Source organism: Lagopus muta, chromosome 1 (assembly GCF_023343835.1).
Source record: "Lagopus muta isolate bLagMut1 chromosome 1, bLagMut1 primary, whole genome shotgun sequence".
NCBI classification, from domain to species: Eukaryota; Metazoa; Chordata; class Aves; order Galliformes; family Phasianidae; genus Lagopus; species Lagopus muta.
Genome location: NC_064433.1, coordinates 90,991,129 through 91,011,031, shown reverse-complemented (window position 1 = coordinate 91,011,031; position 19,903 = coordinate 90,991,129). Strand labels below are relative to the sequence as shown.

At 38.7% G+C, this 19,903-nt stretch overlaps 1 protein-coding gene across 1 annotated transcript; it reads right to left on the bottom strand.

Moving 5' to 3' along the window:
- Window positions 1-471: 471 nt before the first annotated feature.
- On the bottom strand, window positions 472-19,463 carry ARL6 (ADP ribosylation factor like GTPase 6). Its single transcript, XM_048934212.1, has 8 exons — window positions 19,320-19,463; window positions 17,253-17,403; window positions 14,808-14,869; window positions 11,461-11,529; window positions 8,552-8,646; window positions 4,957-5,086; window positions 3,701-3,756; window positions 472-1,156 (listed from the first exon to the last, which is right to left on the bottom strand). The coding sequence occupies exons 2-8, from the start codon at window positions 17,373-17,375 to the stop codon at window positions 1,131-1,133; spliced, it is 561 nt and encodes a 186-aa protein (XP_048790169.1). The 5' UTR covers window positions 17,376-17,403; window positions 19,320-19,463; the 3' UTR covers window positions 472-1,130.
- Window positions 19,464-19,903: the final 440 nt, after the last annotated feature.

Sequence of the window (19,903 nt, the reverse complement as noted above, 5' to 3'; positions counted from 1 at the left end):
CCTGTTAATCAGACATGGGAAGAGGCATTAAAATGGAAAGAGGTGGCATGACAAAAATAAAGTGCTTAGCACTGGCTTAATTTGTTACCCAGAGTGTATCTTTGAAGTCAGAAAGTTTATTAAAGTCATTCTTGAAAGTAAAATAGTTTTTATGCACAAGACAAGTATAATACATATTAAATTTTAGTGATCTAGTAGAGCAGTGCCTCTTAACTGTATTTCCAAAATATATTTTTCAGTCATATGCTCCCTAAACACCTGAAACTGCGGTCTTGCTTATTAGAAAGATGAACTGTATGCAATTAAAAAAAAAAAAAATTGAGAAAAGAGGTAACTGTTTTATTATAAAATCTTATTTGCATTAAAAAAATGGACAAAAAATCCAAATGAGATTATCTGAAAAGCAAATTTCTCTATCATGTAGAGACCATCAACAAACATATTTATGTCTAAAAAAGCAAAAACATGACATGTTGTATATCTGAAGTTTTATTGATGGGAATGCAAGTATAACCATGACATAGCAGAGAAAATGTTTGTAACATTTGATAATGAGAAATTCCTTAAAACATCTGCAGTCATTTGTAAAAGCTGCATTTAACATTTGAACTCATGTTAACCTCAAAATATTCTTCTAGTAGTCTACTGCAGATGGTCACTTGAAAAAAATCTCAACGTCAAAACTTTCAATTAAAAAACCCTACTGTTTGTAGGAACTCTATTTTAGGTATTTCATATAGTTTCATTTCAGGAAGTACTGACTACTCTTCCTCAGGAATATAAATACTCCCATTTGTTCAAAAGTTGTTTTCCCCCCAGAAGTGGCGTACTGCCCCCCATGGCTAATTATCACCAAAAACTCAAATGAATGCAGATGCTTATTACTTACACATTTTTGGTTTTAAATATGCTCCCCCATCACACAGTTCAATTTAATTCATGGATGTGCATACCTGAGATACTATGTTATCTATATTTACTTTCTCTGGAAGAGATACTAAAAGGAAACAAATCATCACATAATGTTTAGCTGAAGTGCTCCATTTTCTTTAAGCCTTTCTTCATTTCCAAAAACTGGTCAGCTGCTAACAAAGCAGCAGAGAAAACACCATACATCTTTTATTTATCTCTCATGTCTTCATTGCTTGCATCTGATCTGTTAAGAAAAAGAAACATCTAGTATTAACAACAAGTAAGCTGAATAATTGTTCCATTTCACTTTTTGAACACATAAACCCAGTATGTCCATGTTACAGAACAATGTCAATAGATATTTTTGGTGTAGTTAAAAATGGGGAGAACAGTGCAGTTTATTGCAGTTGTTTTCAGCTTGATCTGTTATCCAATACTGATATTCTCCCATAGCAAAGCAGTTTTCCCTAAATATAGGTCATTAATCAGGAATAATCTTACACATAATTCATTTTTTTAAAAATCATTTACAAGCTTATAAAGGAACTCCGATAAGAACAAAGTCTCAAAAATATGAAATTCACATTTCAATTCCTTGCACACTTACAGTTTCCACATAACCAAACTAGTACTGAATCCCCAGCAGCCACGAACACCAAAGTTTGTTTTTGCATAATTCACATGGAAACATCCTTGCTCTCAGTAACCATGCTTCTCCATACAGAGAGCCTGATTGCCACTTCCAAATTTACTTCAAACGTTCTCTTCATTTGCATAAATATATTGCATTCCCATTATAAAATGTCGATGTCAGCACAGTTTAATTACAAGCAGTGGTAGGGAACGAGAGCTATGTTTAGACCAGCATGAGACAGGCTAGTTTTACCTTACTGATGATATGGTGCTGCAATAAAAATCCCCATTATAAAACGTGGAAATAAGCAGCATCAGCATTTGCTGAGGAAAAAAGGGCAAGATCTGTCCCTTCTCAAATCAGCAAACTTATGAAGAGCTGCAAAAGACCCATAAACAGGTCTGGAAAAAGGAACTGAGGAAAGTATTGCTGTTAAGAAAAAGTACTCTACATTTCATTAAGTAGGTGGCTGTTCCTTCACTTAAGTTTATGACATCCAAAAAACCGGGATTTAAGTACCAACATAACTTTGAGTTGTTCCAGTTTTTCCCCTTCAGTGCTCCAGAAATGGGCAGGAGAACTGTAGTAGCAATTGATTATTGGAATTGAAATTTATTCTTCATCCAACGAAGGTATAACCACCAAGTTTAAACTCAATCCCACTTCAGTTTTTAGGGAAGACTGAGATGAGAGCTAGTGGTTATTCTTTTAGGTAAAATCTTTGCCAGAAGAATTTCAGCTCAGAAAATTAATAAGTTTAACTATCCACGAGAAATGAATAACTATAAAGAGCTTTATAAATAAACAACAGTACAACTACTTGCTTTCAGAACTTAGAAATCTACCTAAACAACGTAGAAGCATCTCAGATGCTTGTCTAACTACTTTACAGCAATGTATTTAAGTAGCTTGATGTGGTTTACAAAATCGCCAGCTCCAAATTTGGATTGAAATAGAATTTTCCTCAAAGACAAGTAGAGGCCCAGGAAACAAGAAGAGACTACAAAACGAGAACTATGCCTACAATTAGGAAATACATGATTTGGAATCTATTCTCCGTGATACAAAACGACAGCGAAGGAAGTTCCATAGTAAGATGCTGCTTCCCCGCTACAAAATTCTTTTAAATATTAGAGGATGCATAACTTTTCCTCTGCTAGGCAGCAAATCTCTTTGGGAAGACTACTACCAGATAGCAACCCTTCCCCTGAGAAGATTATCATTCCTTAAAATGTAATAAAATGAAACATTTCTAACAGTATCCATGAACAAGTGGAGACAATCAGGTACAATGCTAGATATTTAGTTGCACCTTTTAAGGAAATTAATGGCACTGAATCTGGTACACTGCTGGCATCTAGTGGCTACCACAGCACAGAACACTTATCCACACGAACCATCTCACACACATTTTCTTCTCAGATTATACTACACCATGTAATGCATTTACAATGTAAGCTACGCACATTAGACAGACGGAGCTAAAATTGGAACAATACTACACTTCACTGTTCTATACATTTAGCTGTACATGGGAGGACAAAAGAGACCAGATCCTCACCAATATGCAACATAAGGAGATACAGAGTAAAAAACCAAGTTTGCAAATGAGAGTTTGTATGTAAAATATTGTCTAAGCCAGATCCCTTATTTTCTATGTAGTTACGAATGTCTACATACACTAGAATACTTATAACCTAAGCTGGCTAAAGAACTGAAGTTGAATGACCAAAAGCAGTGTATTTATTTTTCTAAGCTGCTTATTCCTTGTTTCCAAATACACAAGATACAGAAAACTGGGACAGGAAGGTAAGAATAAATTAAAGTATTAACTCAGTTATTGCTATACAAATTAAAGTTCAAGAGCACCAGGTATCATTAATTCTGCAAGAAATAGTTTTGCTTTGTTTGCAAGAGTAAGTATAATGTTTCGGACTGTATTTTGGCAGAGGATCTGATATGATCTTTGTGTGCATATCAGGGGGATAAATGAAAGATAAGTATGAGATAGAGCATCAATACTCACTGTGTGATTTGATCTGACAGCAGAATTGGACAGAAAGAAAACAAAGAAAATAAAGAAAAAACTTAAAAAAAAATCAGATAGTTTAACAGAATGAAAACAGAGCAATAATTATGTACAGAACAGTATACCTTGGAGCCAGTCCACACCTTCCTGCAAGCCTTCTCCTTTAAGAGCATCACTGGCACTGAAAGAAACAAACAAAATAATGAAAATATTGCAATAATACCATTTTCATCACTAAACCCGTAATTTTCAGAACTGTGGAGTAGCATAAACTAAACTTCATATTACTTCACCTGGAGAAGACTGCTTCTCAAATGATGTATTCTAGAGTGCATTCCCAATGTGGGAACACCATTTTGAGATGTGGGCAATTTTATTTTGAGAAACTACTCTAGTTTCAGGCTGAGGAATCATTCCTAGAACATGAGGGGCTCTGGAAGAGCGCCTACACAAGGGAGAGCCACACTGTTCTGCTGCAGATACACTTAAGCAACACGCTCTGCAGACAATGCTGTAGAAGATACATCAGTATTACAGTAGACAGTAAATGAAGTAGCTGTGTCTCTCTTCCCATGCAGTTTCTACACACTGTGGAGCTGTCAGACTACTATACACCCTAGATCTGTCCATATGTAAAATAAAGAAAATCAAGCTGCCATGAGAACAGTGAGGATCTAACAGAGTGCAACTGTTTAAGTCTCCTCATTCTGCAGCTTATGAAATTTAGCTCAGTAGCAAATATGTGCTGTTACTGTTGTTATCTATAAAATTATTTTTCAAGTAGCTTGAGAATCCATCAGCGTAAAGCTGGGACCCCCAAAATAACACCCAGGCAAATCAAATTTAATAGTAAAGGACATAAATGAACATCTTATTTTTCAGCAGCGTTTAGCTGCTGATCTTACTTTTAATTCTTTTAATATCTGAGAACTTCAGTAAAACAAATCTAACACCTGTAAAGCACTTATGAAAGAGTTTTTTTTCTCTCCCCTCCTCTGTGTGTACAGACAAAATTGTTTTATCTATAGGAGATCTTTACATCCTTCAGAAAAGGAAATACAATAGTTCTACTTCCCAGCAAAAATAGTTGCAACTACTCTTCTGATAAGAACATTTTGAGCTCCGTGAAGTTTTCTATTTCATTGTTTGGGTAACAGATCTCTTGTGAAAATATTCAAGTCATGGTCTACGTGAAAGCATCATGTGTTTAAAAGAAATTTCACAGCAAGTATTGTAATGTTCCTACTCTTCCCACATATAGCAGCACAGCATTTTATCTGGCTCATTTAGTTAGTATTACATAAAGAGTGGCATGAAAGTGCTAGAATATGAATGTACAAACTAACACCAATAAAAATGAATAAATAAAAAGAAAATTTACCAGATATGCCAAGGTTTGTCTTTGATGTTTTCTAATGATAATAACTGAGATACTTTCACAGATGATATTGCATCCCTGAGGTCCATCTTGTTTGCAAAGAAAAGAATAGGCAGTCGACGGTGCTTAATATCTAGGAGTGAGTAGAAGCAGAACTACCATGACAATATGCAACACTATCTCTGCAAGCAAGAAATTGCAAATGATAAAAGAAGATAATTTGCTCACCTGTAACTGCAACTCTTTGAAGACTGTATCCTACCAAGATGCTTGCTGTTGGGTCACGTGGCCTCTGATGCATGCTTAAAGAATGCCCACAAACTTTCTGGGAAGCTTTGGAATCTTCCACCCACCTCTCCCCCTACCTTATATAAAGCTGTACATATAAATTGCTGGTGAAAAAGAGCAGGATTTCAAACAGCTCCTTAAAAATACTACATGTCTCTGCTTAGTGAAATCTGGATATGTAAAATGGATGTTAAGAATGATTTGCATTCATTCATATCGTCCCAAAAGCAGAATCACACTAATAGTCTGTATTATCCTATAACATCCTGGAGAGCATCCCTGGCTTTCTTTAAATAATCATGGAACAGGAAAAAGATGTGCACATCTGGACATCTCTTGTCCCACTTTCACTTGAACTAAGACTTCACTTCCAGAAGCTTGTCTCAGTCAGCAATGGGAACCACAGAGCAAACCAATGACCTTGGTACAATGCCAGTCTCCAGCACACTCATGCGTGCAAAAGCATAAGCCTCTCTGATTACCACAAAAGGTAGAAGAGCCATTGCAAGGAAATAAAGTACACATATGTCAGCTTGAAGAGAACAAAATGGCAAAAAATTACTAGTATCAATGCTAAGAATTTTTCACATTAATAAAAAATTTTAAAAAGGATAATTACAGGATAACCAAAAATCTAGAGTTGATAGGAAAAAATCTTTTAAAGAACTGGTGAATACTCTATTTCTTAGAACAGTATAAGGAAAATACACAGGAAACAAACGAAGGATTTATGTGGAGCCTTAAACATAAGTCAGCAGACCCTGCTAGGGAAGGTGGCAGACACCTACCCCACCCTTCAGTTGTTTGCTAAATAAACTGATAGCCACAGATATTTATATCTTTCCTACCTTATTACATTATTTCCAACTACGCCACATTCACGCCTCCCACTTCCCCTCCAACTTTCAATGCTTACTAGTGGAAAGCTAACATTTTCTTGTAACAAACTGTTATGAGCTAACACATCAAGAAAACTCAAACACCCACCACAGATGTGCAATGGGCAGCTTTTAAATAACATGAAATTTTTATACATTCTATATTCCTTATATAGAAGCATGTGCTGGAGGGCAAGTGACCCAAGAGTCAACATCTAAACGGGTAATCTAAAGACTATGATTCTGCACAATGCTCAAGTTTGATAAACAAAATAATATGATAACAGTGATCATTAAAGAAGATGTTATGTGTTTGTGGACAGTACCCTCTACAAGTAAAAAGGAAATGGTTCTGATCCATGAAACAGTCCCAGGTAGTACAACTTCCAACATCAGTAACACTTCACATTACATGTTCCCTTTCACTTAACCTCTTTAGACAAAACCTGGCAAAAAGAGATGGAACTTCCTGTTATACTAAAGGATTACCTAAAATTTTCAAAGACTGGAAACTACATGAGGTTGTTAATCAGCATGCATTTAAACCTTAAATAAACATGTACATTTGAGCCAAGCTTTGCAGAGGCAGAAGCAAAGAAGAGCAATAAGCAAGGTATGCAGAGGAAGAGTAGAACAAATGGCTTTAATTTGGAAGAGGGTAGATTTAGACTAGATATTAGGAAGAAATTCTTTACTGTGAGGGTGGTGAAACACTGGAACAGGTTGGCAAGAGAGGTAGTGGATGCCCCCTCCCTGGAAGCATTCAGGCTGGATGGGGCTTTGAGCAACCTGATCTAGTGGGAGGTGCCCCTGCCTACAGCAGAGAATGTGGAATGAGATCATCTTAAAGGTCCCTTCCAACACAAACTATTCTATGATTACTGTAGTAAAACAGCAGTAGTTAAAATCAGTTTAAATCCACTTTTATCAAACATTACATGCTTTGCTTCTCTTAAGACCTATTAAAATCCAAAACAATAAAACAGGAACTCTACTACTGCACTTGACCTAAGCTGCTCCAAGGCAAAAACACAGAATCGTCTGTTCTTGGTACCGGGGAATATTCTAGGTAGCCACAGCCATGATCTTTCAAAACCAGAAGACATCAAATTTATCAAGAACTGAACAGTTCTGACATACGAGATCAGTGTTAGTAACCTGCTAATTCCCAAACAAAACACCTAAGCTTGCATATCCTCAGCCTTAATATTTTATACTATCACAGTCTTTACCTCTCATCCTCGCTTTTCCATGGTTTCCATTTTATCTACAGAATCACCTTTTTACAGATGTGGTTAATACCTGCTTTGTTACAAAATTCCTTAATCCATAGGTAATCCACCTTCAGCCCTTGGTTCACCTCTACCCTTCCCTTGAACTTTGCAAGGCTGTCATTTCAGTGCACGCATTTGAAGTAACCCATACTGCTGAATGTGAAACAAAGAGGGCTCAGTCAGCTCACACACAGTTAGCTGCCACATCTCTGCTGATCCATTCACGTATTAGATGCAGTCTGCACAGAAAATGAAACTGTAGCAATACGTTTGCTCCTGCCACATATCACTGTCCTTGGTTGGAAATCCAGAAGCCAGCTTCACCTTTCTTAGTGCCAGCAAAGTGACTCCATGAGTTAAGGCTCTACTAGCTAAATAAACATGAAAATGCAGTACAATTTTGCTTTAAATTTCCTGCACGTGGTTTCACACTCTAGTTGCTCAGAGCAATTACCTACTGTCCCAAAAGCCAGACAAAACTGCATATTGCTTAGAAATACATAAATTTGATTCCATATATGGAAAAGTGAATAATGGAAGAGTTGACCGATCTCAAAACTTAAAAGAATGCAGACTCAGAGTTAAACAAACAAACCCTCAAAAACAAGTGCCTTATCACAAATTCCCACATTTCTTCTTCCATTCCATTTATCCTTTTATAAGCAATTGAAACTGTCTGGTATAATTATATATGTGGTAGCCAGAAATGAGGATAATCAGAAAAGAAAATAATAGATGATATTTAAAAAAGGAAAGTTTCATTAAAGGAATTTGCCATCTTCACAGAAAAAAAAAATAAATAATAAAATCAAAATTTTTTGGTGTGCATGTTGGTCACCACATCCTGGCAGCACTCTAGCTTCCAAGAGGTTAAAAATCAGTCCTTCCTCAAACCAGTGCCATTTTTGTTATGTACACATTAGCAAGAGATGAGTCCAACTCATTGTACCCAGCTTAAGTATGATCAGTTTGTAAAACTCAATAAGGATACAAAAACAAAAAGCAACCCCAAAGACTTACTCAAGCCCATCATTCTCATTCTAGTATTCATGCACATCTAAAATATTTGTAAGATATCCAGAATGTGTCAGATAAGAAGGGCTATTCTTACTACAATATAACAAATATGGAGACAGAAGGGGAAAGAGGTCTCCTCACCTGGATGATTCAGAAGAGTGTCAAGTTCTTCTTTGGCCACAACCATTCTTAATTTGTCACTGCTATCAATGACAAAAATAATGGCTTGGCCTTCTCTGCATAACATAAAAAGAGCAAAGAGGCAAATTATAGGTTCTCTCAGACTGTGATTAAGGCTTCAGAAAAAACACCAGAAAAGGCAAACAAACCCAATTTTTTCCTCTCATTTTCTGTTGCTATTTACCATTAACATTTGAATCCAGCCCTATTTCTGAAATTCAACCTTTTGGTAACCTGCATAAATTCATCTGAGACATGAGCCGCTTGACTTGTGCAGGGCTCAGGCTACAGAACAGACCCTTTGGAAATCCTGATTTCACCACCACCAGGTTGAAAAACGAACTGTGAGAATGTAATCAGAACTGTTACACTCAAGAAAGGTTTCTCGTAAAATCCCTTTGTTTCCTACACTAAAAGAAGTATATTTTAAGAATAAACAACAAAAACATTGAGCATTCTCCAAAGATGAAATGCATGTCCACGTGTTTACCAACTAGGCACATTCGGATTAGTTAACTTTTACAACAGTCTGCATTAAGATCTTTTTTGCTTTTGAACAAGAAGTGAACATTTTCAACTATTTCAAATCATTACGACAACTTGCTGGCAGTATCACCATAGACAAAACATACATACATGCTATTCAGCTCATGTTTTCAGCATTTTACTGATGTTGTACGACCTCGTATTTCATTTATTGAGACTTGTTTGAAAGCAAAATTAAGCTTGAACAATACAGGTGAGTAGCTATAGGGGACCCACAAAAAGTATTTTTAATTTCCATTTTAATACAGTACTTATTTTTCTTTTGTTTCACACTTTTTCTGAAATCATTACAAGCTATTTCTTCACTCAGCCCCATCATTCTTTGTTTTTCAATCAGAACACAACAAAAAAACCCTCAGTCCTGGGCTTACTGCAAAAGGAACAGCCTGTCTTGTCTAAAACTGTATGAGAATGTTCCTTATTTTCTGATACAGAAGAACTTCAACAATAAACAAAGCTTCCGAATATAATCTGAAAAGGCCTATGTGTTTTTTATGACCATACAACATTTGTCTAGAACAATCAGACTCCAGCACATCTTTACTACAAAAATAATTTAAAAAAACAGTAGCAGTGATAAGAACACAAGAGTTTTCAAATAATTAAGATGTGCCCTTTGAGGACATCCTAGAAAGTAGTTTCAAGCCAAAGCTTTGTGCATTTTAAGGCAACTATTTAGATGCAGGTACTTAATCAGAATTATCTGCTAAAATTGGCTGTTCTTACATAATTAAATTTAGCTTAACTTTATCAACTATATTGTGTATAATTATTTACATACATCCTTTAGCAGAAGTTAATCTTAAATATTTGACTCCTGCATTAGGTCAAGAACAGAAGTAGGATACGAGTACACATTTCACTGTCAGCATTATCTAAGAAATCCCTTCACATTAACATTGAAAAAACAAAACAGTTTATGCTTCACAAAGGGTACCCTGCTGTATAAACATATCATTGAGAAAAATGAGTTGCTTATGAAGCTCTCAATTGGCATTTTAAGAGGAGCCTAAGGGCATCACTGAAATCCAAAATTTCTGGGAAAAACAACTAATTCATGAACAACAATGAAGAATCTCTTGCTCATGCAAGTTTTTGAACTGCTAAGACATTTTTTTTGCATGAAAAGGAGATGAAGCATTAATGAATTAATCCTCAATTAAAGAATACCTCAAGTTCTATCAAATTAAACATTATAACCTCCAGAACTGAAAAAAACAACCAGTATGGATGATTTAATAATGTTCATCTCATATAAATTAGCAGCAGATATTACAGAACAATGATACAACAGAAATGAACCTTCAAATTTCATTAGAAACTACAAAAAAAAAAAAAAAAAAAAAAAAAAAAAAAAAAAGACAACAGTGTCTTCTACAGGCAATTCTTTGAGTACTGCATCAACTCCCAAGCCCCTCATATGAGACAAGGACCGACAGAGAAGGTTTTGATGGGAGACCTTCCAGTGGCCTGCCAGTACCTAAAGGAGGCCTACAGGAAAGATGAGGAGAAAATCTTCTCAAGGGTACACAGTGGATTGACAATTTTAAACCAGAACACTACTTAAACTAGATTTAGATTAGATATTGTGAAGATATTCTTCACTATGAGAGTGGTGAATCTCTGCAACTGGCTGTCCAGAGAAGTTGTGGATGTTCTGTCCCTGGAGGTGTTCAAGGATGGGGCTTTCTTTGGGCAGCCTGATCTAGCAGTTAAGTATCCCTGCCCATGGCAGGAGAGTTGGAAAAAAAGGATTAAGGTCCCTTCCAAACCAAGTCATTCCATAAATATTAATCCATGAATAAAGTTGTATAAAGTATTGCAAATATCCTGCTTAATAAATAACATTTATTTTGGTGAAGTAAGAAAGAATACTTGGTTTAGACGTAATACCTCATTCTCTCAGGATCCTAAGATAAAAAAACAACACCATCACCACCACCAAAAACACCCTCAGCCATCAGCCAATGGTTTTTGAGTCTTAAAGTCTCTTACCTACAGAGGAACGGAAAAGCAAAAAAAACTAATTCACCTTGGTGCTTTCTTACAGGATTGAAATTTTATAGAAGAAAGAGCAATCTCATCTACAGCATGATCTCCTAATCTCTGTGGGACAAGATGTTCCCATGAGTGCATTAGTTAACAGTGTACAAAACTTTTTTTTTTTTGGAATTGCTTTTATCTACAACAACCTCCTGTCCAACCCAAGGCATAAATCTTCTCTGAATCATTTCTGAACGCTAAATGTAATTAGAGTTCTGTCTAAATAATGTACATGCTAGCTAATATGAACAGTAAGGTTTTAAAACAAATAATAGGCTTACTTGTAGTAATGTTCCCAGAGGTTTCTGTATCTGCCTTGGCCTGACATATCAAAAACTGTGAAAGACAAACTGCAAAGGAAAGAAGAAAATCAACACAAAGTACAAAAATCAAACTATTTTCTTTGATACTCTGACAAAAACAAAACAAAAAACTAAAATCCCAACCATTTGCAAAAGATTCAAAACTGAATCTGGCTACTGTACCTTCCATCCACCCCTACTTAGATACTGCACATGTCTTCTTCCATCTACTATACTTAGCTATGTGGTCTTACCGTATTTCACAACAGAAAACACGTTTGTTTATTATCTACTTAAACCAATTATGAAAAGTTGCACTGAATACAAAATAAGCTCCCACTCAGCCTTTTCTTTTACCACATTAATACTGACTATTGTTTACATTAAGGTTAGAAGAGACCATGAAGATCATCCAGTCCATCCGTCAGTCCATCACCACCATGCACACTAACCATGTCCCTCAGTGCCACATCTACATGGTTCTTCAACACACTCCACCACCTCCCTGGGCAGTCTGTTCCAACATCTCACCAGTCTTTCTGAGAAGAAATTTTTTCCTAATATCCATTCAACCTGAATCTCCCTTGGCACAACATAAGGCCACTACCTCTCATCCTACTGCTGTTACCTGGGAGAAAAGGCAAACCCCGAACTTGCCACAACCTCCCTTCAGGCAGTTGTAGAGTGTGATAAGGTCTCTCCTGAGCTTCCTCTTCTCCCCACTGAACAATCCCAGCTCCCTCACCTGCTCCTCATAAGACTTGTATTCCAGAGCCTTCACAAGCTTTGTTGCCCTTCTCTGAACATGCCTCAATGTCTTTCTTGTAGTGAAGTGTCCAAAACTGAACACAGTACTCGAGGTTTGGCCTCACCAGAGCCAAGTACAGAGGGACAATTATTTCCCAAGTCCTGCTGGCTACACTATTTCTGTAGAAGCCAGGATGTCATTGGCCTTCTTGGCCACACCACTGGCTCATGTTCAGCCAGCTGTCGACTAACACTCCCACATCCTTTTCTGCCATGCAGCTTCCCAGCCATTCTCCCTCAAGTCTGCAGCTTTGAAGGGGTTGTTGTGGCCAAAGTACAGCACCTGGCACTTGGTCTTTTTGAACCTCAAACAACTGGTTTGAGTTCATTAATCCAGCTGATCCAGATCCCTTCCTTTCAACTTGGCTATAGAAGCAGATGAGGATGGTCAGGCAGGACCTGCTGAATCCATGCTGACTGGGCCAGATCCCCTGGTTGTTCTACTGATGCCAGATGATCTGCTTCATGACATCCCCTGATATTAAGGTCAGGCTGACTGTAGTTCCCCAGATCCTCCTTCCAACACTTTTTGTAGATGGACATCACATTTGGAAGTCCCCAGCCAATGAGATTTCTCCAGCTGACCAAGACTGCTGACAAATGATGGAACATGGCATGGAGAACACTTCCATCATTTCCCTCAGTACCCTTGGGTGGATCCTATCCAGGCCCATGGACTTGTGACAGTCTAGGTGGGGTAGCAGGTTGCTGAGTGTTTCCTCCTGAGTTACGGTAAGTTTATTCTGCTCCCCATCCCTGTCTTCCAGCTCAGGTTGCTGAGTAACCTGAAGATAACTGTAATGACTTTTAAATACAGAAACAAAAAAGGCTTTGAGTACCTCAGTCTTTTCCTCATCCTTGGTGGTAATGAAGGACAGAGATTCTCCTTGCCCTCCTTTTTTTATTAATGTATTTGTAAAAGCTTTTTTTTTTGTAATCTTTTACAGTGATGGGGAGATAAGTTCTAGGTGGGCTTTTGCTTTTCTAATTTTTTCTCTACGTATCCTGGTAACATTCCCATACTAATCTCAAGTTGCTTGCCCCTTTTTCCGAAGGTGGTAAGCTTTCTTTTTCTCCTCTCAAGAATCTCAGCAAAGGTTCCCTTCATATACACACCAGTCTTCTTCCCTGTCAGTTCATCTTATCACACATGTGGATGGCCAGCTCCTACAGCCTTAAGATTTGCTTCTTAGGGAATATCCAACCTTCTTGGAGCCTTTTGCCCTTCAGTACAAACCCTCAAGGGACTATCCTCAAATAATTCAGTTGCAACTTAAATTCCAAAACCTATCTTGAATTCTGTCACAACAAAGGCACAAATAGCATCAAAAGGACTCTGTAGGCAAAAACAGCTTTATGAAATCAACAACAAAAAAGCCCCCAAACACTCCAGAAAAACATCACACTCTGGTAATAATAGGTTACTGCAGGTGACCAAGCTACAAAAGACAGTCTTTTGCAACTATACAGTTCACCCAAATATGAAACCCAAAACCAATGTAACACTACAAGTAAACTCTCATCCACTTTGAAATGACTACAGAAACAAGAATGAAAACAAAATTAGGTTTCCATGGCTTGGGAAGTCCCAGGTAACTCCCAGAGTGGTGACAATACCAAAGCAAGGAGCTCCAGAAAAGGAAGATCCCAAAACATCCTTTCCAATCTATAACCTGATATGATCAAGTTCTAGACTAACTGCCTTAGTTCTTAGCAACTCTTAACGTATGTTTCAATCACGACAGAAGATTCAAGAGCTTCTCTTTTTTATTTTTAGATCTACACTGCATAATTACAAATCATTTCTCCTATTACAGGACCAGACTAAAGGAAAGTAATATAAAGGTTAAGAGTTAAACTCACACACAGCCAAACCCAAAGCCTGTCTTATGTGCTTTACTGGGAAAGAACCCAGATGTGACCCTCCTGTAGAAACAGGAAACCCATCAATCCCACATGTCAGGTCAAAGAAAAAATAATACTCTTGCAGATTGACTGCACCCATTAAAAAAATACTGTGAAGGTTACAAAATAATAAAATAATATCTAATGTTACCTCCTTGAAATATCTTTGTCTCACCACATCACTTTCACATACCCCAGCTTTCCTAATGGCTTGGCCTTCACTCAGTCAGTAACTTCTTCCTTTCCTGACCTCTTCAGAGCCTTTTCAGTGAGAGCACTGAATGGAATACAAGCTACCATCTAAGCAACTGCCTCTCTTGAAGATTGTAACAGTGCTCTATTCTCATACCCTTGAGAGAAATCAAATGCTCACACATACTTTTGTTTGTATTTGCTATTTTATAGCAGCAAGAAACAGAGTATATATTCTACCACTGCCAGTGCTGAATTGGGATTATGACTTCTGGATGCTACAACATTATAGCAAACTGCACACCGTTTCATTAGACCACCACCAATTATATTCAATTACATCATATTGAAAGAGTGACGCAAGTCCAAATACTGGATATTAATTACACAGTTAAAAAGGAGAAAATTAAAGGATCCATTACCTGGATGTCTTGAATTTCTCTATACTGAATCCTATTGTCGGAACAATGTCCTGAGTTTGAGCCTTGAAAGGAAAGTATAGATTTCAAAAATCAGGTTAGGAAACTTGTAAACATTGAATTCTAATGGAAACATCAATACATCACACATCTATTTTTCCCAATACAAAATATACAACTCTAACCACAAGCTTTTTATAAATCCAGATACTGTATATTCAAGGTTTTGCATTTTCTTGAAAAAGCAGTGGATGCAACTGGACAAAGGCCTTGCAGATGGAAGACATTTTTGCCTTAGAAGTGAGATTCCACTCTTTTATGTTAGGCTGTGTGTGTACGTGTGGACATTACCGTAACCCATCTTTATTTCTTTAATAAATAGAAGATAACAGTGTAAAGACTGCAACTGAGGTCAAAACTCAAAATACATGGTTAACACGACCAAGTCTGCACAATACTCCATGCCTCTTTGATAAATGAGGGTATATTTCTACTTAAATACCAGATGAACAGTACTCAACGTGTACCCCTAGGCTGGAGGGGTCGGTTTAACACCGATACGAATACAGCAGGCATTACATAACTGCCCAATTGTAGCTCTACTCAAACTACCAGACCACTGAAAGAAATCACCATTTGCCACAGACGAATGGAGAAAATGTAAAGCATCATCAGATGATCTGACTGGTAACCAGGTTCACTGCTGAGCTGCCAAAGTTAATTTATCATCTGAGTTGGTACAACAGAATAACTCCTTTCAGAAACAGTAATACTGAACAGTATTACAGGTCATGCTTAGATTACAGAAAGATCCTTAAGTTATAGAGCTGAGAAAGCAATGCACAATCTTTTCACAAACTTCCTAGAGCCCCTTGTTAAAAACTCTATTAAAGCAGTTGATTCGTCACATACAAGGGAAACAGCTTAATTTATTCATCTATCCACAGCTTTATAATGACAGTGGTATTCCACCATCATAAACAGCTTAGTCGACAGTTCCTTTCATCAAGAGAAAAATCTGCTACAGAAATAACACCTCTGCTATTTCAAATGTATTTACCAGGCCCAGCAGAAACAACTGCAGGCAGGCAGAAACACTTCTAATTGCCAGACAATAGACAGACTGCTCCTACAGCAAGGTAGCAGCTGTTCTTAAGAACTATGCCGATCCAGAGCTCAAAATCATCTCCATCTGAACTTCCTAAAACCAATTTCATAAATTCTGATCTAACGATGTCTGTTGAGAATTTGCCCCATCTTGCAATGCTAAGACATTCACAAGTTGTATGCAAAGCCACCATCCTGAAACATCTTGTTAAATGAAAACATTCAGAAATAAACTCCCATTGCATGACTTACAGTAAATCAAAGAAGAAATAAGTTATATTTACTTGAGTGATTCCCTCAGAACTTTCCCTTATACTGACTGCTGTGATTAACCTTGAATTCAGCTCTCAACTCTGGTTGGGAAACCTCTAATTAGTGCTTAATACATGACATAAAATCCTGCTAAAATGAACGTCTCAAAAATGATATACCATTAGCCTGATACAAATTGCAGCAATTCCCTCAAACAATTGGCAACAGGCAGTAAGCAATTTCATAGTCTGAAGAGTAGCAGACTCTTTATGAAGTGACATATTTAAACAAGGCCCAGAGGTATTCTTCAAGAAAAATTCCATGGAAGTTAAAAAATAAAAGCTGTGTCCTGATTTAAACAGCAAAAAAAAAAAAAAAAAAAAAAAAAAAAAAAAAAAAAAAAAAATCACAGCATTCCAAACTCACGTAATGAGGATACACAGACCTCTGTCTCTGAACACGCCCATCAATATTGACCTATTTCTCACCATAAACATATCTAAAACCAAGGGAAGCCTCCATTAAATTTTGCCCAGAATGCTAAACACACTAACTGGCCCAGCAAAAACTTTTCACTGGATGAACTGCAAGCATAAATTTTGTTTTGGAAGCTACTCTGCTTCAAATGTGCTGAAGTCACCAGCTAGCATTCATCTTCCCACTATTTACTATTTCATTATTTGTGATTTTTTTATTATTTTTCAAGAATACTTAAAATAAAACATGATAAACGTAAGCAAATACAAGTTGTTAAGCAACTGCTTTAATCCACAACATTTGGCACTCAGTGAAGTTCTCTAACGCTTAAGTGACTTAAGTGTTTCAGATCCTCAGTAATCACAAACCCTTTCTTGCTGAGGGGTTTCTGACCATTAACAATATTGGTTTCTTGGTAAACATTTTCATAATACGCATGTGATTGCTTGCACTTAGCATTAGTTAGTTTGGAACTCTTAAGATATGATTCTTCTACAGTGCTAAATCAAAGAACACTTTACATCTTTTTTCATGATCACATTCAATATAAACAGCTATACAGACAACAGCTCCTTAGTAAAACATTAGCAATAAACAAAACAGGCTACTTACATTTGAAGGCTTAAGTTTATTGATGATTGTTGTTTTGCCACTGTTGTCCAAACCAAGGCACAAAACATGAACCTCCTTTTTCTTCAGCCCAAGCCACCCTGCTAGCTTGTCAAACAGTCCCATGGTTCTGGGTCAAACACACACGGATCACCTGTTGATCAGACGATACGAGGAGGGAATAGCTGTTGGAAAAGGGCGATGCAGACAGCAGCACTGGCACAGCAAGTGGGCATGTGGATAAGAAGCCCTTACACTTTTCAAAAGGCAGCAGCAATAAGACTCTGCACAAACACCATCGCAGCGGGTTCCCTCACTATGCTAAGCAAATGGAGCATAAGCTGATTACAGCCAAGAAGCCCTCGCACGAATGAGATCGGCTGCTTATAGCCCTGTCTATGTAAAGGCACCGTCCTCAATTCACTGGACAGCAACTCTGTGGTGCTTCCAAGCAACTCCAGTAACGGCACCATGCCAACACCTCCTTACCTGCCTCTCAATCCACAGAAGGAGAGTAAAGCACATTGCACTTCAAACTGCCCACAATCTCTCAGTCATCATATCTTACACAACAAAGCAAAACAATATCTACCTTCCTCAGCACCTGCTAATGTGAGTTGCTGAACCTGGAAGCAAATGGAGTGCACTCTGTCAATTCAATTCAAACTCTAATTGTAATGGGCTTTGTCGACGTTAGCACGTGTCAGTTGAGATCCCATAAGCCACAAATAGAAGCTCTGATCAGGCCAGGTTTGGCACACAGCAAGCCAGACAATGCAGCATCCCCCTGCGTGTCACCTGGAAGCCAAAGCCCTGCTCCTGCCATAAAGTACAAAGCTCCTGCCATGATGCTGACCTGAGTCAGTGGGCAGCTGTACTCCAGGAGCTTCCATCATGCCTCCCACTGAGTGCCTGGCTGTGCACACTCTGCTAAGAGGATAAGCCTCGTCTACCCCAAATCAAATCCTCTGAGAACAACTTCCTCTATGAGCTGAAATCAAACAACCGTGACACATTCAGTAACAAGGAGACATTTAATTAATACCAGAGGAAGCTGCTATAACCTAGAACAGCTTTGTTGCAACAGATTAAAGAAGCCTGATGTTACCTACAGCTATACCCTCAAAGAAAAAAACTCATGATTAGTTTCCTTCTAACTCCACTTACCTTACGTCCAACTCCTTATTTTAATACACATACAAACACTTGAGGCAGATTAAAGCTTACTGTTTATTATCAAGTAAACCCCAGCTTGAGAACGCATTTCTTTCTTCTCCGATCTGGAGCTTCATCTATAAACTCTAGAGGTACGATCCGCAAAATAAAATCACAAAGTTTCCAATAGGAAACATTCCCCAACTGTTCTACATTTTTGAGCTGACTTGCTACAGCCTGTAATGCGGAGATCAGCCCAGTGTTAATCGCTGGGTCAAGCAGCAGCTCTCCAAAACATGTAACTTCAAGTGCAGAAGCTCCTGTAAAGTATACAGGAGTATAAAGTACAAAGCTCTGCTAGCTAACCACAACTGAAGACTGCAGAACCGCGTGGAAGATGCTGAAGGAAGACTAATGCAAGAAGAGGAATTATATTTACGTTTTCCATTGCTAAATATTTCTGTCTGTTCAAAACTCACCGCCTGCCCCAGTAAGACAAACTTACTCCGGGCAATCTCACACATTCACTGTGAGGCCTGGGAGGACAGCAGACATCAGAGCTGGGAAGGAGAGAACCTCGCAGCTACACTCAGAACAACCCACCACAGCTGCAGGCAGCAGCTGCGTGCTTCAGCGGCACGGCTCAGACAGCGCTACCGACGATGGCGGGCAGCGCTTGCAGCTTCCCACACAGTGAGGGCAGAGCGGCCCGGCACGCCGCTGCCAAACCCACCCCTCAGCACAGCTCTCGATCGGAGCCTCACGGATAACAGGCAGCGAGTGCGAGCCGCCGCGCCCCGAGAGCAGCCCTGAAGCGGCAGAACCGAGCTCCCTCCCTTTCTCTCATAAAAAGCTAACCCATCCGACCCGCCGGCACGCACAGCCTCCAAACCCCCCCGCGCCGCAACCACACACCTCGGCCTACGAAATGTCGGCCGGGTTCAGCCCCGCCGCCGCCGCCTGCGCCGTTGCCGTGGTAACAACGCCGCTTCCGGGGAACTCCCGCAGCTGGCGCCGACTCAGCGCCATTCAAAGCCCCGCCCCGCGGAGCCGCCTCGGGTTGCTTTCGGTTTTGCGGAGCGATTTAGCGCAGCTATGCGTAGTGGTTCTAGGTTTGGTGTACAGGCTTAAGGTGGCTTAAAAAACGTGGCAGATTGAAAGTAAAATGCAGTCTGTTTCCTGCCGTGCACCTCCCTTTAAATGCCATAGCTGACCGGGTGTCCGCCACCTCTCTGGGCAGCCTGTACCGCTGCCTCACCACCATTATTGAAAAATACCTTTTCCCTGACATCCAGTCTAAATCTCCCCTTTTTCAGTTTGAAACCATTTCTCCTTGTCCTGCCACCACAGACTCGGCTAAAGAGTCTGTCCCATGCCTTCTTACAGCCCCCCTTCAGACACTGAGAGGCCACCAGGGCTATCCTTAGGAAGTCTCATCAGGCTTTTAACTGGACCTCCAGCACGAGTTTCTCTCCCTGTCTCACTTCGGTTCAAGGAAT